This window comes from Haliotis asinina, chromosome 14, assembly GCF_037392515.1.
Source record: "Haliotis asinina isolate JCU_RB_2024 chromosome 14, JCU_Hal_asi_v2, whole genome shotgun sequence".
Taxonomy (NCBI): Eukaryota; Metazoa; Mollusca; class Gastropoda; order Lepetellida; family Haliotidae; genus Haliotis; species Haliotis asinina.
The window spans coordinates 17,824,068-17,843,766 of record NC_090293.1 but is presented as its reverse complement, the minus strand read 5'-3'; the positions used below and the strand labels follow the sequence as shown (position 1 = coordinate 17,843,766).

The following is a 19,699-nucleotide window of genomic DNA, read 5'->3' as shown; positions in this document are numbered from 1 at the left end:
TGGCAAACATTATTGTCTTTTATATTGTTTTTGTGCTTAGGTTTTTACATGTGTAAGGAATATTGCATGAAATAAATGTTGGTCTCAGTATTATGCATGTTCCACAAGAATTCAAAGTCGTTCTTTATAATAAGGTATGTAGGAAAGGCATTGTGTTATATATTTTTGTCTATTATTTTCTTGTAGTCAATGCATGAGCATTTCAATGCAGCATTTTCTGATTAAGTCTTCAGCAGATAATGTTATAGTATATCTTTAGTAGGACTGTAAAAACATACCAAACTATTACATTGTCTCCTTTCAGTGAAGGCCTAAAGTATTGTTGATAGAATGCAATTTCAGTAGCTGAAAGTCTTTTATAAATAAAGCATAAGTTGGATACTTTTCAAACTTGCCGGTATCATAAGAAAAGCAAGATTTATGGACATCAAATTCTTTGTTGTGAATAACACACCGTTTCAGAGGGAATGCTTGCTCCTTCATCAGGTGAAAGGTACGACAGCTTCAGATTAGAGAGTTACTTCCCTTGGGTTTGACTATCAACATGGAGGAGAGTGGACATCATTGAGATTGTCAGCAAATTTATCATTCAGGTTTCTTAGAAAGTTTGATATCAAGCCTATGTATTAGTTTACTTCATCCTACTACCATTGCAATAGTTGACAATTATTACGACAGTATTGCAAAAGCTGTGGGTATCTGCTGCTGAACATGTGCAGGGGTGAAAATAGTCCCTAATAAACCACAATATATGACTTCATGTGTTAATAGCTGAGGACTCCACTTGGTGTTGGAGGATGACATGTTCAGTTTGATGTCTCGAGTTTTGTGGAAATTTACTGTCACGATTGTATCTAACGTGTTGTAAAGAACATGACACAAGCCAGCACACTGCTCACAGCAAATGACTAGCCTTGGTACTGTCATGACAGATAGTGAAATTGACAACCTCGAGGGAAGCATATCGTTGGATAGGACAGCACTTGAATCCTGAATTGGTTTTGTTGAAACATTCTTTGTAAATCAATTTTCTCTTTTTGTATTTTTTTCTGTTTTCATCATTTTTTAAAATATGTTCTTACAATTTGCCTCAATTTTCATTGGTGTGAATATCCGTATACTGTTATAAGAAATATTCATGTCTTTCAAAATTCTCTTTGATGATTAAGTTTGTCCATCAAAAAAGAAAAAAAAGTCAGTCTTCTTGTAAAAAATACTTTTCAGATGCATCTAACCTAAACATGATGAGTGAAACCATCTTTCCTTATTTTCAAACGTCTGTCAGCAGACCAATAGCTAATCGATCCTGAACTAAAAATGTTTTCCTTTCAAGCAAGTGCATCACGTTTATATTTTCAGATACTTTGAAATCTGGACATTGTTTTTAATCTTCGAGATTCCTGCCATGAGAAAACAAGCAAGGCACATTTCACTTCCATCCAATCTCTCTCATATGTTTTGTATATTTAGTTATCTTGGGGATCCAAGACCACCCATATTTTCTTCTGAGTGATAAGTCCCACCAGAATCTCTATTTCTGTTTTTGGTGACCGTAGTGGTTTTAGAATATCATATAAACTCGTATCTTCATCCCATTTCTCAAATTCTGGCAATCTTTTCTCTATCAAAATACGGTGGATTACAGAACAAGCCTGATGTATGATTCATTCTTGAAATAAAATGAAAGAAAACATAATTTGTATGTAAGTGTTATAACACAAGTTAAATTTGAAGTGTATTAAGTATGAACGGTAACTTTGCCTATAGAGTATATCTGGTATTTTCATCACTGATGCAAGGGAGATAACTCTGGTTTAACATCCCTTTTGTGGACCACTGAATACATCTGGTGATGGTACTCGCTGGCAGTTTATCAGTTAGGTGTATTTATATCCTCAACAGCTATCCTCTCATAAAACTGCAAGTAGGATCAGTGATAAGTGTTTTCACAGTATCTCACAGTTTTACCTACATGCATAAGATAGTCCCCGAGATGGTCGTCCATGCAAGCTTCAATATCAGCGATGGAACCATGTGAAGCCTTTGCCATGATGTAGGCTGTTTATTTAGCATTTTATGGAGACAAGAAAGCAAATCATAGATAGCAAGAAACTGAGCATGAGCTTTGACGGCCGGTGAAGCTCTTGCCAATTTAGCTGGAACTTCATATATAGGTGTGTTTTCTATCCAATAAAATTTGCTTAAGGTAAAATCCATTTTTGTTGAATGTTTTTGTGAGACTTAGCATCAGGTTACAGAGTGCTGTATTGTTGTAGTGAATGTTTGGTGAGCTGAGTTTGGTACTACTGATGTTGTGCTGATGAATATTTTTTTTTTTTTTGTTTTCATGTATTTTGTGTTTGTATATGCATGTCTGTTTTCCTTTTCATACCAGTTTCATGCAGATATTTTTTAAATTAGTTTTTCTTTTTGTGTAAGTGTTTTTCGATTCCAGCTAATGTGATTCCTTCACAGTGATAGGGTTGATGGGTAGCCTCATGGTTAAAATGTTTGTTTGTCATTATGCAGAATAATGTAATCATAATATGATATGGGACGTCATAGTTTTTGGTGCTTAATTAACAGAATTTAAATGATGTTGATGTTTTCTTTTATTTGAAGATCCTTGACTCTAAGACAAAAGTGATTTTCTGTCTTGTTTGTGTTCAAGTTTCACTATATTATTTAAGGGAGAAACCGAGTTTGTTTTTCCATTTTTATCAAGATGTATGAAATTACTGATAACAGTAAGAATTTGTTTTAGATGTGATTATCCTCCAGCCGATATATTTGTGTGTAATCAAGAATGGTATGCCAAGATGGGACTTTTTAGCTGACATTTGTGGAGTAGTCATTGAATGTTGTTAGGATAATATTATGTCGAAATCTGAGTCCATGTTTTCAGCACATTGGCTGTTAGGCTTAAACACTGAATGCTTCAAAAGCATTCAGATTTTTTACAGAATGTCGTTAGTTGAAGACAGGTGCATGGTAGGTTTGGACAGCTTAATTGCGGGATCTGACTATTACAGACTTTTGTAAAAATAATTTTCCAAAGGTACGTGATCTATACCGTGTTCAAGTAGAAATGTGTAAGAGATTGACATCAGGAGAAGGTCAAGGGTTAGGGAAATACATGAGAACCAAAGGGTTTTTGAATCTAACTACTGGGCTTAAAACAACACCCTGTCACCTGATCTTTGAAACATCCTCGTCAATTACGTAATGAACAAGCATCGATTTCCCACACAGCCCCAAGTCATTTTCCAAAGTACAACAGGTTTTGTACATATTGCGTGACCTGGTGAATTCCCAATAGTCTAGGAAGAATAGATCATGTCATTTGAATTTCACGAGTTGTTTAGTTGGATCTGTGTTTTTTAGCAGGCTGAAGAATGAATTTGTTTATTTTCTAAAAGTAAAGAAACTTCCCTTGAAGATGAAGAGTTATTCGGTTTTCGTTTACATCCATACACTAGAAATCCCAGGAGGTGTAAACAGTGCATTACACATATATCTGTTTAGTTCGTAGAAATGTTATTTTCAGTTTTGAACCCTAAACCCATGTACTTCAAATATGGTTACTTGAGCCGTATGTCAGTTTAAAACAAATACATTCCCCTGAAGATCTGGGTTAGAACTGATCTTCACCTGCTCATACTTGTCATAAGATACGTCTAATGGGATCGGGTGGTCAGACTCGTTGACTTGGTTGACACATGTCATCGGTTCCCAATTGCATAGATTGATGCTCATGCTGTTGATTCTGAATTGTCCAGACTCAGTTATTTTCTAACCAGTGCCAAAGAGCTGGAATATTGCTGAGTGCAGCATAAAACTAAATTCACTCACTCAAGACAAAAATAAGACACAGTTTTGATGAGCTTCACCTGAGGCGTTTAAGCACATGTATTTCATGTGTTTCAATTAGATAATGTGTCTGTTGTTGTATGAATGAGAGAGTTAAAATACAGCAACATCAGCAACCACAGCAACATCAATTAAGTTACCATTAGGTGTTTTGGCCAGTAAAACTTGGCTGTTTCTCAGTCCCTCATCCACAATATTTTCCTTCCCCGATGATGATCTTCCATCTCTGTGATGTGAAAGCTGCATGTGCAGCCTGGATTTTCCTCATCTGGATCTGTCATCACACAAGGGAGGCGGCTTTTCATTCACTGTCTACAATAATGGGCTTTATGTAATAATGTATCCTTTCTTTATAGTTTGAAATTCTTTTACATTATTTGGTGTTTGACAAGTAAGATTCAAGAAGCACTGGTGACATTCTGTTTTGACTATTTCTTGTAAATTTAGGCTCAAGAAGATGGCAGTGAATCAGTTTTCAGCACTTGTAAAATAAAACAATTTTGGACCAAGCATGGTGGTAACTTAATGCCTTTTCTTGTAGTTCTCCTTTGGGAATGGTTCTTGGTAGTGTTGTTTGGAGCTGAGTCATTGGTTAGTCACTGTGGGCTGTTCTACCTGGAAAACAGCTTGAAAAGGGTGTAGGCGCAATGCCTAATTCTCACAATCCACCTCTGACATGGGAGCAAGTCACTATCTCTTTTTGAGGTAAAGATGATTGATAAAATACATGCTGAAGGAGACTGAAGTGAAAATGTAAAGAGTTGTCAGAGAAGGTTGTTAAGCATGGTATGTTGCAGATCAAACTGGATGCACTGTAGAAGGAATGCACTTGAATTCAGATATATCACAAGATAACATTCACAAATTGTCAAGATTGCTTGTTTCTTTTTAAACAAACGCTTAGTAATATTTCATGTATATGACAATCAAATCTGGACCAGACAATCTTATGACTGACACAAGGCACATTGAATAAGCAGTGCCATTTTGACTGTGGTCAGATGTAACATCATATATTTGGGAAATCACTCAAGTAAATATTCTAATACTTTTGCTGGTTTGAGTCCCATCTGGGATTTGAACCCACACACCTACTCTCAAAGTCAGACAGGCACATGGATGAGATCCAGACAAATACATCTTTGTAACAGTTGTCTTATAGTCAAGAGATAAAACCAATATCTAACAGTCAAGTGATATAACCAATATCTAAGAGTCAAGAGATATAACCAATATCTAACAGTCAAGAGATATGACCAATATCTAATAGTCAAGAGAATATAACAGTCAAGGGACAAATACCAAGAATTGGTACTGGAAACCTGTTGTGAATAATTGTAACCTCTAAATTATGAACCTGGATCAGACAATTTGGTGATTGATATTGTAAGTATAGATGCACACCGCTGCATCACTGCCATTAAGCAAGGGTTTAGCCTGAACGTCCAGTCAATGAAGTCAATAAAGGTAGACATAGTTTGCTACCTATAGTACTGTCCCTAGGAATGCCACCAGCATTTCTGTATAAGATGAAGCTGCTACTTATCAAAGTTCAAGGCCACTGTCTCAAGTAGTCATGAATACCGTATTTAGTGCCCGTTCACTTATAAGTGCTCCACTGTCAGAAATGTGCTGCATGTATGTAAATACTTGTTATCAGGTGTACTTCGATTTAAGTTGTTTGACCCGCATGTCTTGATGTCAGGATGATTATCAGGTGATTTTTAACCTCTTCATAATTATTGCTCCCTTTTCCTGGGTATCCTAATAAGTTCCCTTTGTGGATTACAATGGGCTGTTAAATGCCCAGACCTCTAAATATGTTGAATAAGCTAACAGTGTAATGGCATTATTAAATTTTTTGGATCGTTTATATTTAAGTGCATCCTTTATATAAATCCCTTGAAGATATGCTCTGAAAATTTTGTCTTCAATCTGCAGTGCAAAACCTTAAAATCTTATCAAAATATCTATATGGACATACTGTTTTAGGCAGTGATTGCATTCTTTCATGAGGTCATACACATCACAGTTTTCTTGTCAAAGATTATGAGGACTATAGCCTCGTACTAAGTTCCTGATTTGAGGAACGGTGTTGCAGGGCTTGTAAATGTAGTAGATAAGATAACAATATCAGGTAGAAGCTGGTGCAGTCGGCGATGTTGCACGCAGTACAGGATGCACAAACGCAAACATCCCCCACCAAAAAGCTAATTGGTGACATGACCCCAGCTTACTATCATTCAGCCTTACCTTCACAGTCCAAGAGCTTTGGCATGGAGGTATGTCATTATTTGGTAACACTGAACAGTAGGTATGGAAGTAGGTTGAGCTGTAGTGCCCAGACGTGTGTGTATTTTGACGTTTTTGTCATCGTATTTTCCATTTTGCTGCCTGTGTGAGGTGTAGCCTTACGTTACCTGAACAAGTTGACCTAAGTCAGGGTGACAGTACCGAAGAAGACACCAAATTTGGTAGGCCCATGCATCAGTGCTGTGCATTCCACTGTGGAGAATGGTGCTGCAAAACCATTATAAAATGCTACTTATTTTGATTTGTATTGTCAGCTTGCTTTCTTGGTGAGGTCTAGGTTTTATGTCCTGCATTATCAGGCACTCTAATGTACGATAGACCTGGTAAATGGTTACCAGCTAGTTTTTTGATGATTCTATCATGTCAGTCACATTCGTGGATGTTTACAGTTCATCCGGGTCGAACCTGTGATATTTGACATGTTTAAAGAATATCACTGATGGTTCATGCAGGTAAGGACAAAGAGAGCTTGTGGTGTTACTATTCCATAAGGAGAGTAAAATCTAAGAGATTCTTTTAGTGTTTGTGACTTTTGAGTGAGTGAGTGAGTGAGAGTGAATGTGAATTTATGCTGAATTAAACAAATTCAATGTTTCAGCAACATCATTGTGTGACACACATTCAAGTACACCTGAGTTCATTTCAAGTCAACATAATACGTTTGTCTTTGAGACCTTTGACTTAATATGAAAACTATAGTTGAATATTCTGACAAGTATACCCTGACAGACTGAGTATGGTTTTATGCTGTTTTTATCAATATTCCAACAATAACACTGTGGAGATGAGAACAAGAATGCCTTGAATTTTGATTGGGACTTTGTTTGGTCGTTTTTGATGTAATTTTGATGCAATACTTCTTCTTTACTTAAAGTTTAGCCGCGTACTTCTGCTACATTTGTGCAGATATTTTTGTCGGAGAAAAAAAACACCACAAACGTTAGCTGCAAGAATACAGGGACATTCCTACATTTGAAGAATGGAAAAAGCATGGTTTGGTGACGTTTGCCTACCACTTTTTACAGAATTTTGTAATCGAAACCACACTTATTTTGTTAACGATGCACACTTCCCTTTTGTCAGTGTCAGCGTGGGAGCAGGGCGTTAAGGTATCGGTGTAAATCTTATCTTATCGTGGATCCATAACATTTGGTGCAGTTTGAGTTGAAGATAGAGTTAAGTTTGAAATCTTGAGTTATCACATTTGGGAGATGCTGCACTAAGGTGTCCAAAATGTTCTGCCAACTGGATATTTCTCAGGGCTTCTTCAGATCAACACATAGTGCAGTTGCCTTAGGATAGCAGTTCCAGGAAGCGTACTGTGTTGAAGCAAGGGAGTGAGTTTAGTTTTACGCCACTTTTAGCAATATGCCAGCAATATCATGGTGGGGGACACCAGAAATGGGTTTCACACATTGTACCCATTTGGGGATTGAACCCGAATCTTCAGTGTCATAAGCGAACACTTTAACCACTACGCTACCGCTCCGCCCTGATACAGTGTTGGAGGGATGAGAGAATGGTCACTGGTAGCCTACAGGTTAAAGGACACGCTGAAGATTCCCTACTGGGTAAAATGTGCAAAGCCAGTTTCTTGTGTCCATCTGCTGGAATATTGCTAAAAGTTACAAACTAAACTCACTCACGAAAGGGCTGATCAGAGACCACTGGTCCTATGGTGCGATCCACATCAAATTGCCATACAAAGTTGTGCCCCTTTTGTCTACTTCTGATCTGCTGCATTGGGTTTGAAATATCAATTGTTTTGGTATGTACTACTCAAGAGTGAGTGAGTGAGTGAGTGAGTGAGTGAGTGAGTGAGTGAGTGAGTGAGTGAGTGAGTGAGTGAGTGAGTGAGTGAGTGAGTGAGTGAGTGAGTTTAGTTTTATGCCACATTCAGCTATATAACCAAGTCAGCAAGTCTGGCCATCTGTTAGTTACCTCTTATGACAAGCATTGGATACTTAAAATCATGTTACTGAAGATCATGGATATTGAGACCATGGGTAATGAAGATCATGGATACTGAAGATCATGGTACTGAAGATCATGTTACTGGAATTCATGTGTACTGAAGATAATGGACACTGAAGATCTTGGAACTGAAGATCATGAGTACTGAAAGACATTGAAGGTCACCTTCTTGCGTAGTACTGTCATCACTCCAAGATTTCAAAATCACCCCAAATGTTCAATCACTTTAGAAACCAGCATTTTTGAATTCAGACGAATTGCGATCATTAAGGCAAAGCCATAAAAATGACAAATTCTGTTTGAGGTCATTGTTCAGTTTGAACACACATGAATAATGAAACAACTCATTTTAATTTTGTTTTGAACAAGAGTACATGAAAGAATAGGAATAATGGAATTAGAAGCCCCAGAAACTACCTTCAGATAGACACTACTCAGAGAAAAAGCCTGATTAAAACTTTCAAAATGGTAATAAGGGGAGAAGAGGATTTGGAGGATTTGTTTTATGTTGCTAGCTTTGATCTACAATCCTGCCAGAAGGTCGTACATTTTGAAGACATTCCAACTGAAAGGTTGATACATCCAAAGAATCCCCATTGTGATAAATCATTCGTGTAATAACTGCAAATACATTTGATTCTTTTTATCCCCCCAAACCTGGTAACTGTAATTTGATTATATGACCAGCATTAATTTAATAACTGCTCCATCAGCCACCTCTTGTGTTAGTACAGCTGTAATATTTATGGCCATCTTGTGGAGGCCATGTCTGAGCTTTTCATCCTGTGTTAGGACAAGGAGAGTAGACGTGCTGATATGCATTCCGCTCAAGTGCACTTGAAGGAAGCTGTTAGCTCTTAGAGGCTGTAAAGTCCATCTGGATGGGATGTGGTCATCTTAGATTCAAGACTTGACCACTCCTGGACACATTGATGGCTACCAGCATTGGCGTCTGCTTGAAATTGTGGTAATTGCTAAATCCCACTGGTGATGGACTGGGTTCTGTCTAATGATTGTGTTAAGCTTAGTTGGAGCATAACACTGGTACAACCAGTCAGTTCAGATACTAGTTTTGTCACATGATATTCGAATATATTTTATTACATTGCTTGGGGAGATTAATTTTGGTGATAGTGTGTGGTGTTTCAGAAAATGTGAAATTTGACTGATTTTACCAGAAAAGATGGGGATATTTAACACTAGGTTTGGGAAGATTTTCTGAACTGTATGGAAAATATGGAGATTTTTTTTCACAGTGTTTGGGAATGAATGCTAAGATCTTGTAAGATCAGGTGCATGAGATTACACGTTATCTTTCAGATTTATGGAGTCCTGAAGTAAGGTTTCGTGGCATGGAAAATGTTATTTCAAATATTCCAAAACTTTCATGTAAGCAACTGTGGTACAAGGAACAGGTTGTCTTATGATCTGCGCAGGCATAACTTGTGTTGTGTTGTTTTGTGTTAGGTCCTTGATTGTCTCAGTATTATTCATTTTACAGCTCAACCCATATGCTTTTTTCCCACACAAGCGGCCGTAGGGTAGCTTAGTGATTAAAGCATTTGCTCGTCATGCCAAAGACTCACGCCTGTTTGAATCACCCTTTAGGTACAATGTATGAAGCCCATTTCCTGTCCTTGCCATGATATTGTTAATCATTGCAGAAAGAGGCATCAAAAAGCGGCCATACTCACTCACTCTCTCTGGTGCCCTGCAGTGAAGTGGGACTTTTGGAGGAAAAAGGTGAAAAACCTCACTAACTCTTCTGTAGACTGACATTTAGTATCAGAAATAAAGTGAATTTGTTTTGAAATATATCCAGTATAGAAATCCAAATGGAATTCCAAACACTGTAAATCAGAGAGTCTCTGTAGACTAGCCAAAACATTCTATACTTGAGTGGATCTTCCATGTGTATTCTCTTAAGTCTGGGAGACAGAGAAACTGTTCTGACATGAATCGCGTACCAGATCTGATTTGAAATTGTTCGTGGCTATGTTGAGAGCAACTCCTTATCAAATGATTGAATACGTCCTGAACTTGTGACCAAAATGTAAAAGGCATTTTTCTCAAGAGTTAGGTGTAGACCTTAGCATGTTTTTATCCCTAAATGTCAGAACGACACCTTGATAGCAAACTTGCTCCTGATATCTGAGAAACTGATCCCTACTTGTCGTCTTTGAGAAATTCAATAAATATTTTGAAATGAATTTACAAATCCATGCCATCTGCAAACCACACAAGCCGTTTGGACTTGTTATTTTCAACCAAGTGTCATGGTTTCATGGGTCAAATTTATCTTTCCTAATGTTACTCCGTTTCGACGTTTGTACATAGAAACTATTTTAGGTGTGCACAGTAAGTGTTGCGCCCATTTCCAGGTCCATGGTGCCACCAGTTATACAGGGGTTATCATAGCGCTATATCATTGCTCTCTTAAACCATTTCCTCCGTGACTGGAAAGGATGGAAATACTTGGAAACATAGCACATTGCCGCTTACCTGACAAACAAACTGTGTTAGAGCCAGAAAGACTGAACTTTTCGCGTATCATACCTCTTTAGATAACACAGATCAAAGAAAATTAGCCCCAGAGACTTTAATGGTAGGTGTACATGCAAGAATTTTTATTGGCTGTAGCATAAAAGATTGAAAACGATGCACGGAGTGTAGAGGGTTGTGTTAATATTATCGGACTTGGCTCTAGCGTGTATTTTTATGGGTTTTCTTGGGGGGTTGTAATAACAGATTTCTTATAGATTTTTGTAAGCAGAATTACATCTAAGAATGTTCATAGGTGTTAATGATAAAGTATTTTTTATCTTTTCATTTGTGTTTGATGAAGCCAGCTAGTTGAATTGGCTGGTGTGATGAATATTTGGGCGAAAAACATTTCTTTGATGCCATCTTTTTTTCTTCTATAGTTGTGATAGTCAGCTGATGATTGCTTGCAAATGCTGGTGTCGAGAATCTTACGGGATATCCTCACATTGTGCCTTCAGAGATCACAAGATATAATTTATGTTCATATTTGTAACAGTTTGTCCTTCCTGGTTACATTTTGATAGTTTCAATAATGTTGTGTCCATTCTCATTACAATTTGACACTGTCAATAATATTGTGTCTCTGCCAGTTACATTGTGACAGTTTCAGTAATAGAGTGTCTGTTCTGATTACATTTGCCACTCTTAGTTTCATTGTGTTCTGTTGGTTACATTGTGTCATGTTTGCTATCTTTCAATGTTCTATTGCACATGGATTATAAGACTGGTTTCGGTTTGACAATAGGGATACAGACTTCACAATGCAAACTGACATCAAGTTTCAGAGCCTAAAAGCATACTAAATGATGGGTATGTGTGGTTTCAATGTATAATGAGGGTCTGTTGAACCTTCCTGTGTTGAACTTCCCAGGTGATTCCCCAGTGTAAATCCCTCAAGTACTTTCAACTTCTAAATGACCGACCCGTGAAGGTCCTGGGTACAATAGGCCTTCAGCAACCCATGCTTGCTGCGTTGTTTCTCATGCGTATTGATCACTGGTTTGGCTGGTCAGCCATTGCTTTGTTTGGGTGGTGAGGTAGTCTCAGACCCTGAAGCAAATATACCGAAGAAAGAGTCAAGAAAATGTGGCAAGTCTAGATTTTCACAGCTTCAAGAAGAAAGTCTCAGAGCTCCTTTTCATTATGTTTTATTTCATACTATGAACTAGTTTTCTGTAAAATATGCTCATTTCGGAGATTAGATGTTAGTCTAGTGGTGAGATAGCCTTGTGGTTGAAACATTCAGTCATCAAGATGAAGATCCCAGTTCGACTTCCTTTTTGGATATTATGTATAAAGACCATTTTAGGTTTCTTTGCCATAATATAGCATACAAATTGCAAATTGCAGCCTAAAACCCCTCAGTCACTCACTCACTCACTCATTGCCTCACTTGCAATGTTTGAAGTTAATGAGGCTCCTTTGATCCTTCAGTATGCTGCTATATTTGAATCAAAGGATCCACTAAATTTTTACCTAACAGAGGCCCATAACAAGGATACCTGGTATTGATTCTCACTTCTAGATGCAGTATTACTGTAAACAATTTGTAAAATTGATTATGGTTAAATGTCGTATGTTAGCTGCAGCTGTGAAGGGGAAGTGTTTGATGGCTTTGCTGAAAGTCTCGCACTTGAAGTGTCATGTTCTTTAAACGCCAAGATGGAGTGACTGCTTCTGCTGCTGAATGTGATTTGTAATGAATCTCTTGAGGTGTTCTGTTGATGTATTTTGCTGTGTTGAAGTCAGTGACAACAAGCTAGAATATACCACAAAACATGTAGTACTTATTTAACGGAGCTGAGAATCTGGTAACGCGTCTGATGTGTATTTCTGTGGTTTCTCAAGAGCCTTATTGTTATCCCATGAAGAGAATATCAGAAACGTCCTTGTTTTAGGCTGGCAGTGTCACTATAACCTTAGAACAAGAGCTGTGTGCTTCTTACAGAAATTGCACCAATTATGATTTTGGCTCATGTCCCTTGAAATTTTGTATGTCATGCAACAGTTTATTGTTGTAGTCATTTTTGTTGCTTTGGGCATCACCCTGCATCAACAGATTCAAGGTTCTTGCTGTTTGAACTGGCTGGTTGTATCCTGTAATTTGCGTGCCTTTGAGACCTGTGAATATACGGGCTAGAACAACAACCCGTGCTTGTGGTAAGGGTTATGGTGGTCAGGCATGCTGATGTGGTTGACACGTTATCATATCCTAATTGCGTAGGTCAATGCTCATGCTGTTGATCACTGGATTTCATGTACAGACTTGATCAAACTGACATGTGGTTGGAATATTGCTGAGTGTGGAGTTAAACATCAAACAAACAATGCATGTTTCTGGCCATGCCAATTATCTCTGTTATAGATTCATAGTTGACCGTTTAGACAGAGGCTGAGATACAGCATGGCTGTATTGGTGTGAATTCATGCTTTCAAGATGCAGAATGTTGCTTCTTTCAAAACTTTCCAAGAATCATTGCATTTACTAGTGAAGCATTTTCCAAACTTGATGCACTTGTGACAAGAGGATGTCGAATACCGTTCTCACATTCGACAATTATCATATGTTCTCATGTTTTTCAAAAGGCCTTGACTTGCCTGTGCATGTTTTTGAGATTGGTGCCACTGGAAGGTCCAGATACACTAATCTTTTCACGAACACCTGGTGTCATCTGTGACAGTGAATCGTGAAGGTGACACTGCTCTGTCGCCCACTCTTTCCAGCGACAGATATGTAAGGACAATGATACAGTGATTTTTCAGACAGTTCCTGACGGCATCATTTAATCCAGCTCCTACAGTCTTGTGTTATTCTATACTAAATAATTCATTCCGTGCTGGCTGACGTGCATCATTCCCACATCAGTATCCTTCTTCCCACTCAGTCTCCTAATCTTCATCGGAAATATTTCATCTGAAGGCCATCTGTATCAGATGGCATTATTCCAACAATAGCTGAGCCACAATTCATCAGTATTTTCATAACGAAATACAAAATTACTGACAGTAGATGTGCAGAACAAGAATCCTATATATACATTATCTCCGGTATGTAAATGTATGTTGTCGATTTTAGGCCTTTTCAATTCTGATGTGCAAGTAGTCATCATTCTTTGAAAGAAAATCAAGACGGATTTAAGCATTGTGGATAATTTCATTAATGTTTGATGTATCAGTGTTATTACTTTTGATATTTAATATAAATGATTAGTTTGGAAGTGTTTTATAGTCAGTAAGGATTTATTGTGATTTAATGTGAAACGTTTTCGATTTTTACATCTTACGAACAGTATAGGATTAAATGGTGTGTCATAGTATATAAAGTCAAGAATTTTATACCCGTTGAAATAATGTTGGGAAAGAATGAAAAATTATTGGTTTCGATTTTCATGAGACAGTTTTAGAATTGATTCAATTTAAAAGCATAATTTAAAAAATATGGGCAAGAATTTAATGAAGATGATTAAAAGGAACAGTGAGTCATCTTCAGCCGGATAATTTGAAGAGAAGATACGGGCTGCTCTTTAGTTACACAAGAATTTTGTGTCTCTCATACCTCGTCACACTTAAGCACGTTCCTGGTTAACCAATAAAAATACCCTTGCCTGTTTATTTAAAAAAATTGTTTTTAAGAAGGTTAGGATTAAGAGTTGTTGACTTTCACTTAGCCCTCATCTCTTTAAGTTAGCACATAGCTGTTAGAAAATGTGCAGCTACAGTGAGTGTTTCCGTGGAGATATTGGAAGGGACAATGGAGCCTCTGTGACTGAAATAGGAGCTTTGTTTACTGCGTGTTATCGCAGGTAAACAAGGTGTAGGGAGCTGTAGGAGATGTATAAGGGAAGCCACTGCTCGTAGGTAATGACCAGGTGTACTGTATTCAAAGTTCCACAACTTGCAGTTCCAAGGATTAGGGTTAAATTTGTTACCAACAACTTATGGTTGTCTATTAAGAGACAAAATGGAAGTCAGGTTGTTTGACTCTCACTGTTCGTGAACCACATTATTTTCTCTGCAGTCCTCTCTGCAAAGTTGGGTTCTTGGGTAGATTAGTGGTTAATGTGTTTGCTTGTGACCCTAAAGAACCTCATGGGTACAATGTAAGAAGCCCCTTTCTGGTGTTTTGTGCCTTGATTTTGCTGGATTATTGCTTATTTTCCCACTCACTCTGCAAAGCCCTAAATGAAGCCAGTCTAGATTTTCTTCAGGTTCTGAATCTCCCATCTCGCTGGGGCTTCTTTTTCAATTTAAATGGAATTATTTGTTCATTGACAAATTATGCATCAAGGGACAAAGTGCTGGTCTAGTGGTTAAGCGGTTTGGATATGAGTGTGTCAGCGTCCATCATCAGCATGCATTGCTGCTCATAATATCAACCACTAATTTGGTCCATAGTTAGAGAAAATTCATTAGTGCATATGCAAAGATTTCCGAAACTCTGTAAACCATGTAAATCAGAGTGAGTGAGTTTAGTTGTACTCCACTTTTAGCAATGATGCTACAATATCATGGTGGAGGACTCTAGAAAAGGACATTTTACTCATGTGGGGAATCAAACCCAGACCTTTGGGGTAACAAACCAACGCTTGAACCACTAAGCTACTCCACTACACCTATAAGTATAACTAAGGGAAGCTTCATGTATCAAAAAAATATATTGTAGTGTGTCTAGGAAGAGCTCAAGGATATTTATACCATATCTTAAATGAACAGATGCATGTCTGTTTCTCCTGGTTCCACCTCAGATCCTGGCTCTAGTCTTTCGTTGAAAGATTCATTTGGCAGCCATGTTTTGATGTCCTCATCATTGGTTGTTATTAAATGCATCTATCATGGCACTTTGAGGTAGCCTCGTGGTTAAGTGATTGCTTGTTCTGACTGAGTTCCAGTTTAGTTTACTACATCAGACTTTCTGTGCAAAGAGAATTCCCATTTTATGCTTTACAGGAGTAATCCTGTATGTGTTCTCTGTTTAGTACATAATGCTTCGATGACATGGACATTGCCCAATGGATTTTTTATTTTCTTGAGGTCACATGACCTCATTATCTTTACACTGATTGGATAATCAGGATAATCAGGTCTTTAATATTCAAATTTGTCAAATCAAATAATATGTGAAGTAAATCCTGAAATAACCAGGATGTACATTTGAAATTGATTGGGAGTTATTTTGGAGCAAGGAAATCATTGGAACAATTGATGAGAAAAGTTGATAAAACGTTCCTTCTATTATTGCTTCCTTCAAACAATTTCACTTCTTGATGATACTTCAAGAGACTTGAATCTGTGTTATTAATCAGAACTGAGCTTGGGTTCTGGTTACGAGAATAGAATCTCATTTCCATCATTTTATCGAATTATTGAACTTCAGAGGTATGAAGCTCTTTATTATGTGGATATTTTAAGATAATTCACCACCAGACACTACCGCATACTGAGAAACTGAGAGGCAAGTGCCAGAGTCACACCATCCTCTCAGTGCTACAGACTTGCTGGGTATTTCTCACAACAGACCATACTAATAGGAGACCAAATCCAGTCAATTAGTGGAATAGCTACTAATAGCAAACATAGTAGCAGAACTGCTACTGGCCACCAGTGACAGAGTAACTACAGGCAAGTTTAGTGCCCGTCTGCTAATGATACAGTCTCCCAGTGGCTGCAAGCAGACGCCAGCAGGCAGACGGCAGCGAAGCAGACACCTCACTTCTCTGTAGGCTGTAGATGAGGAAACATGCCCGCTTCCTCGCTGTGTGCACATGTATATTATCCTGTAGGTTTGTATATACTAGATGAGCTCCTTTGCTGATCCTGTGGATTAATAGTGTCTTTCTCAAGTGGGACCTGCGAAGATTTGAATTTGAGTTCTCACTGACAGCACTGGTGGCTTCAAGTTGTCAGTTAACATTTCATGTGACAGTTTAATTGTGATGTTTTCATTCAGGTCATTTTGAGGATCTTGTAAAGATTTTGTGTCTCTCTGCAACTGAGACAGGAACAGTGCTGCAGGTATTTGTACACTTTATTGATCTATTGCTGATCATACATGCGGTACCTTTCGATCTTCTGAGGAACAGTGCTATCAGTTATTTCTGAACTTGAATTTTGCATCTGGAACTGTTTGATTCATTTGAAAGATGAACATTTAACCTAAAGAAGAAAACAAATGTCAACATTATTTTGTGTTTGTTCCATCATTCCACGTTCGTGAACTATAATTTGAACGATCTAAACATTCTTTGGCCAGGCAAAGTACCAAGCACCAACGTACTGGTCTTTTCCGGACTGAACTGACTAACCTTTCTGGGCGACACTGGATAAGTTCATGATATGAGAATCAAGTAGCTCAGCTGTTACTGAGAGATCATTGTCTCACCGGGATACTTTTCTCTACACCTTTTCTTCCCTCATGACATTTACATAGAAACTAACCGGATTTCTCATCATTGTTACGCCATAGATAGATACCTGTGTTTTGGTGATCACACAAATCTTGAAAAAAATATTTACTATTGAGACCATTTTGGATTTTGATGTTTCCTTTTGATATAGTTTTTTGGATACAACATTCTGTAACAAAAATTGTGATACTTCTCAGTGATATTTTTTAAAATTATTAGAAATTGGTCTGTATCAAAATTTAACCAAAAAAATTGTGAGAGGCACCCAGAAAAGGCTGTCAGAAGAAGGTTGGAGACCAAAATATGCAGTTTTGGCAACATACTAAAATATCTTCAAAGGAATCTCAGTTTGAACAATGGTATTGAGAATATCCCTTCCATCTGGTGCTAAGTATTAAGGAGCCAAGTCAGCTGTTTCCAGATCGCCACCATGTCTCGGCAGGTGTACATGACCTACATGTATTCCTCGCAGACCAACATGTATGGGTCGCAAACAATGAACTACAACTACCAGTACCAAAGCAATGAATACAAGGGAAATATGTGCCCTAGCAGTAAGTTCCCCAATCCTGGGTACCAGACAATTTCATGTCAGAGCAACTTATACTCCCATGAAGGATTTGCAGGCCATGCTTTGGATGAACTTGCATTTCCTAAAGATGACACCTATCTGAAAGATACTACTTTCCCGAAAGAGATTTATCCAAATAATGGTTATCAAAGGTTGCCAACTGGTGGGCTGCAGAAGCCGAACAATAACCATAGTCAAATGAGTTACAGCGTGCCGGTGAAGTCGTCTCGTCCACTGGATCCAGCCGATCTTCGAGAGATTGTCAGGTAGGAATTTATCAGAATGATGTAAAAATGTAAGGGCATATGATGAAGGAATGTTGGAAATATGATGCAAATGTTAGGTAAACCTTGAAGCACATGTCTTTGATATTGAAGAGGGAAGTATTCAGACCCTCTGCCTTACTGATTCGCAAGATATACAAAGAATGGTGATTGTGTTTTTGATAAAAGTCGTATTTCATGTAGCAGAATAGTCATGACTGAAACAACACTTTATTGATGTAAGGTTTAGTTACTCAGTCATATAGTGAACTACTAATTGATATGTGTTGCATGTCATTATACTCTGTGGATTGTCATTCATAGTATAAATCACAGGATTGTCTGGTCCTGATCAGTATATATGCAGTTGGTATCTGATAACGGGAAGGTGCAAATGCAGGCTGTAATGAAAAGTAAAAGAATATGTGTTATTTATGAACCTGGATCGCTTCTTATCTTGGTATCCTTATCAAACTTTGAACGATATACAACCAGTAAAGGCTTTCAAGGCTGCGTAATTAAGAACCAAGAGTAAATGAAAACTGAAAAATACATTTGCTTCAGTTCATGTTTGGATACAAATTTCTGCCTTCCTGAATAAAACTCAAATTTGTTCTAAACTCTGTGCCAAGTTTGATAGTTTTTGTGTGGGAGGGTGTTACGTGAGATGTTTAGAGAGTGAAGCATGTGCTGTTGCATAACACAGCATCTTTCATCTTATCTCGGAACATTTTGCCCAGCTCACCACAACACATGTTACTTCCTGTTAAAGTCCCAGCTTAGAGTTTGAAGAGGGAGACACCAGTGTGTTAATCTGAAAACAAAACATCACTCTTGTTTCTGTAAATGTAAACTACTTTGTCATATCCGCGCACCAAAGGCATGTTCCTGTAGGGTCTCGATCTGGATGGTTTATCATGAAAGGCAACATAAGCAAGCAGGCGATCTAATGATGTCTTTTAAAAACCAAGCATCCATGGAGGCTGATTACTTTATGCTATAAAATCTGGCAAAAATTTATTGTATAAAATGGGAAACACATTGAAAGAGTTGCATGTTTTTCATCAAAGTGTAGTAACTGAAGGCAAGTGTCGTAGACTTCTTGAAAGCTTTATGTCAATAATCCTTCTCCATCCACTGTCATATTCGGTGCCTTCAGGTTAATGTAAATGTTTGGCTTATGCATAGGTTGCTTGGGGGCTTCCTCTGAACACCTAATCATTCAACCTAATGATTGTAGACTGTCTTGAGGAGAACGGTATCATGCCAGCACCTTTTCTTACAGAGTCTTACAGTATTGTTGTTTCACATTTGGAAGCTTTTGTTGAAATAACTTGTCACAGACATGATGTTTCCCTTATGAGTAATCTTGTAAAGGAATCGCATAACGACCCTCTGGCGTGTGAGAGGGAAAGTAAGGTGGGCAAAGGTTCTCACCTGCTTTTGTCAGCAACAGGTAAATTAATGAACATGGAAAATGTCAGGTAGTTTCTTGTTGAGGTAGAAGGTTAAGGAAGACTTGAGATGGGCAAAGGTTTTCTACATACCAGGGGTCTGGAAGAGATTATCTTTACCACGTGGTTAATATATGGAGGGGTGTTTGCTCACTGGGGTAATTGTCTGATGGTTTATTATCGTCATATACAATGAAGAAGGGATGGTTTGGCGTCATGAACCCATACTGTTGCTGAAGCTGTGTAGCAAACATGCATTTGTAAGTAAGGCGAAAGGGATATTTTAGCCTACATGCGCGCCTCCAG

The 19,699-nt window shown here is 37.9% G+C and overlaps 2 protein-coding genes across 4 annotated transcripts in view; both read left to right on the top strand.

Moving 5' to 3' along the window:
- LOC137260970 (rho GTPase-activating protein 39-like) overlaps positions 1-19,699 on the top strand; it is a 186,157-nt gene that overhangs the window by 80,315 nt on the left and 86,143 nt on the right. For 2 of the 3 annotated variants that reach the window (XM_067798560.1, XM_067798559.1), the window contains exon 1: positions 16,416-17,942. The exons of the other annotated variant lie outside the window; for it this stretch is intronic. In XM_067798560.1, the coding sequence (XP_067654661.1) occupies positions 17,536-17,942 (407 nt within the window). In that variant the 5' untranslated portion in view covers positions 16,416-17,535. Of the gene's footprint in view, positions 1-16,415; positions 17,943-19,699 lie in introns of those variants that run through there. 3 annotated transcript variants of the gene reach the window in all.
- The window catches only part of LOC137260980 (MOB kinase activator 3B-like), a 357,679-nt gene that overhangs the window by 270,569 nt on the left and 67,411 nt on the right, over positions 1-19,699 (top strand). The window lies entirely within an intron of this gene.